The following is a 1045-nucleotide window of genomic DNA, read 5'->3' as shown; positions in this document are numbered from 1 at the left end:
CCCCCCCCCCGCCCCGCCTTGTGCTTCGCCTCCGCTTGGATGGCGCGCTGACCTGCCCCATGCCCGCCGCCCGGTGGGGCCCTGTCCCGGAGCAGTACTACCGCGCGCGCCTTGCGGCCGGATCGCGCGTCTTCGCCGAGACCCTGCTCGACATGGGGCTGGCCATGGCCGACGGCACCACCACCTACCGGGCCAGCGCCACGGGCCGGCCGAGCATCCCGCCCCGGGTGGAGACCTCCTGGCTGGTGGGCTGCATCTTCGCCCGGGAGATGCCCACCGAGCTGGTGTACTTCCTGGCCCTGCACCCGGAGGTGCGCCTCGTCCGGGGCGACCACATCGTGGCAGCCATCGACCCCCTGGACGAGGTGGAGATCCGCCCGGACGCCGAGGACGACGACCATCGCAATGACAATGAAACCTACGAGGCCGTGTGCCCGGCCGCCCGAATTGGCCGAGCTGTGCGTGGCATCGCCCGGCCCCCGAGCGGCGAGGGCGCCGGGGGCCGCCCTTTGCCGGCGCACACTGATCGCGCGCCCGCCTCCAGGGGCCCCGCCCGCTGCCCGGCACTGACATTATTTCCGCGCCATGGTCCCCCCCCCCCCCCCCCCCCCCCCCCCCCCCCCCCCCCCGGGGTAGAACTGGGGCATAAGTCAAATCCACGCCCCCGCCACCTGGGAGCTCTCCACCGGCGAGGGGGTGGTCGTCGGCAACATCGACACCGGGGTCCGGTACCAGCACCAGGCCCTGAAGCGCTCGTACCGGGGCTACTCGCTCGGGGTGGCCGGGCGTGAGCTCTATGTCCACGATTACAACTGGTTCGACCCGGGGGAGTTCCAGCGGGACCCCTTCTGGTGCTCGCAGGTGGGCCGGTCGTGCACCTCCTGGGAGTGCTGCGCCTTCGGATCGCCCTTCGACCAGGTTGGCCACGTGCGTCCGCGACTGCATGCTCGCGACAGGCCGCCACCGCGGCGACACCCGTCGCCCAGGCTCGCGCCCGCCTGCCCCACCATCTGACCCTTCCGCTGCATGCCCGTCGCCGCCCCCC

At 73.2% G+C, this 1045-nt stretch overlaps 1 protein-coding gene across 1 annotated transcript; it reads left to right on the top strand.

The window, feature by feature from the left end:
- Positions 1-59: 59 nt before the first annotated feature.
- Positions 60-1014, top strand: H696_04087 (hypothetical protein; the record flags this gene model as incomplete). The annotated part of the gene is made up of 2 exons (XM_009497969.1): positions 60-458; positions 637-1014. 2 exons carry the CDS (start codon positions 60-62, stop codon positions 1012-1014), a joined length of 777 nt encoding a protein of 258 aa, XP_009496244.1.
- Between the last annotated feature and the right edge of the window lie 31 nt (positions 1015-1045).

Source organism: Fonticula alba (assembly GCF_000388065.1).
Source record: "Fonticula alba strain ATCC 38817 unplaced genomic scaffold supercont2.6, whole genome shotgun sequence".
In the NCBI taxonomy this organism is placed as follows: Eukaryota; order Rotosphaerida; family Fonticulaceae; genus Fonticula; species Fonticula alba.
Note: the sequence above shows the minus strand (reverse complement) of the source record. Positions and strands in the feature narration are given on the sequence as shown.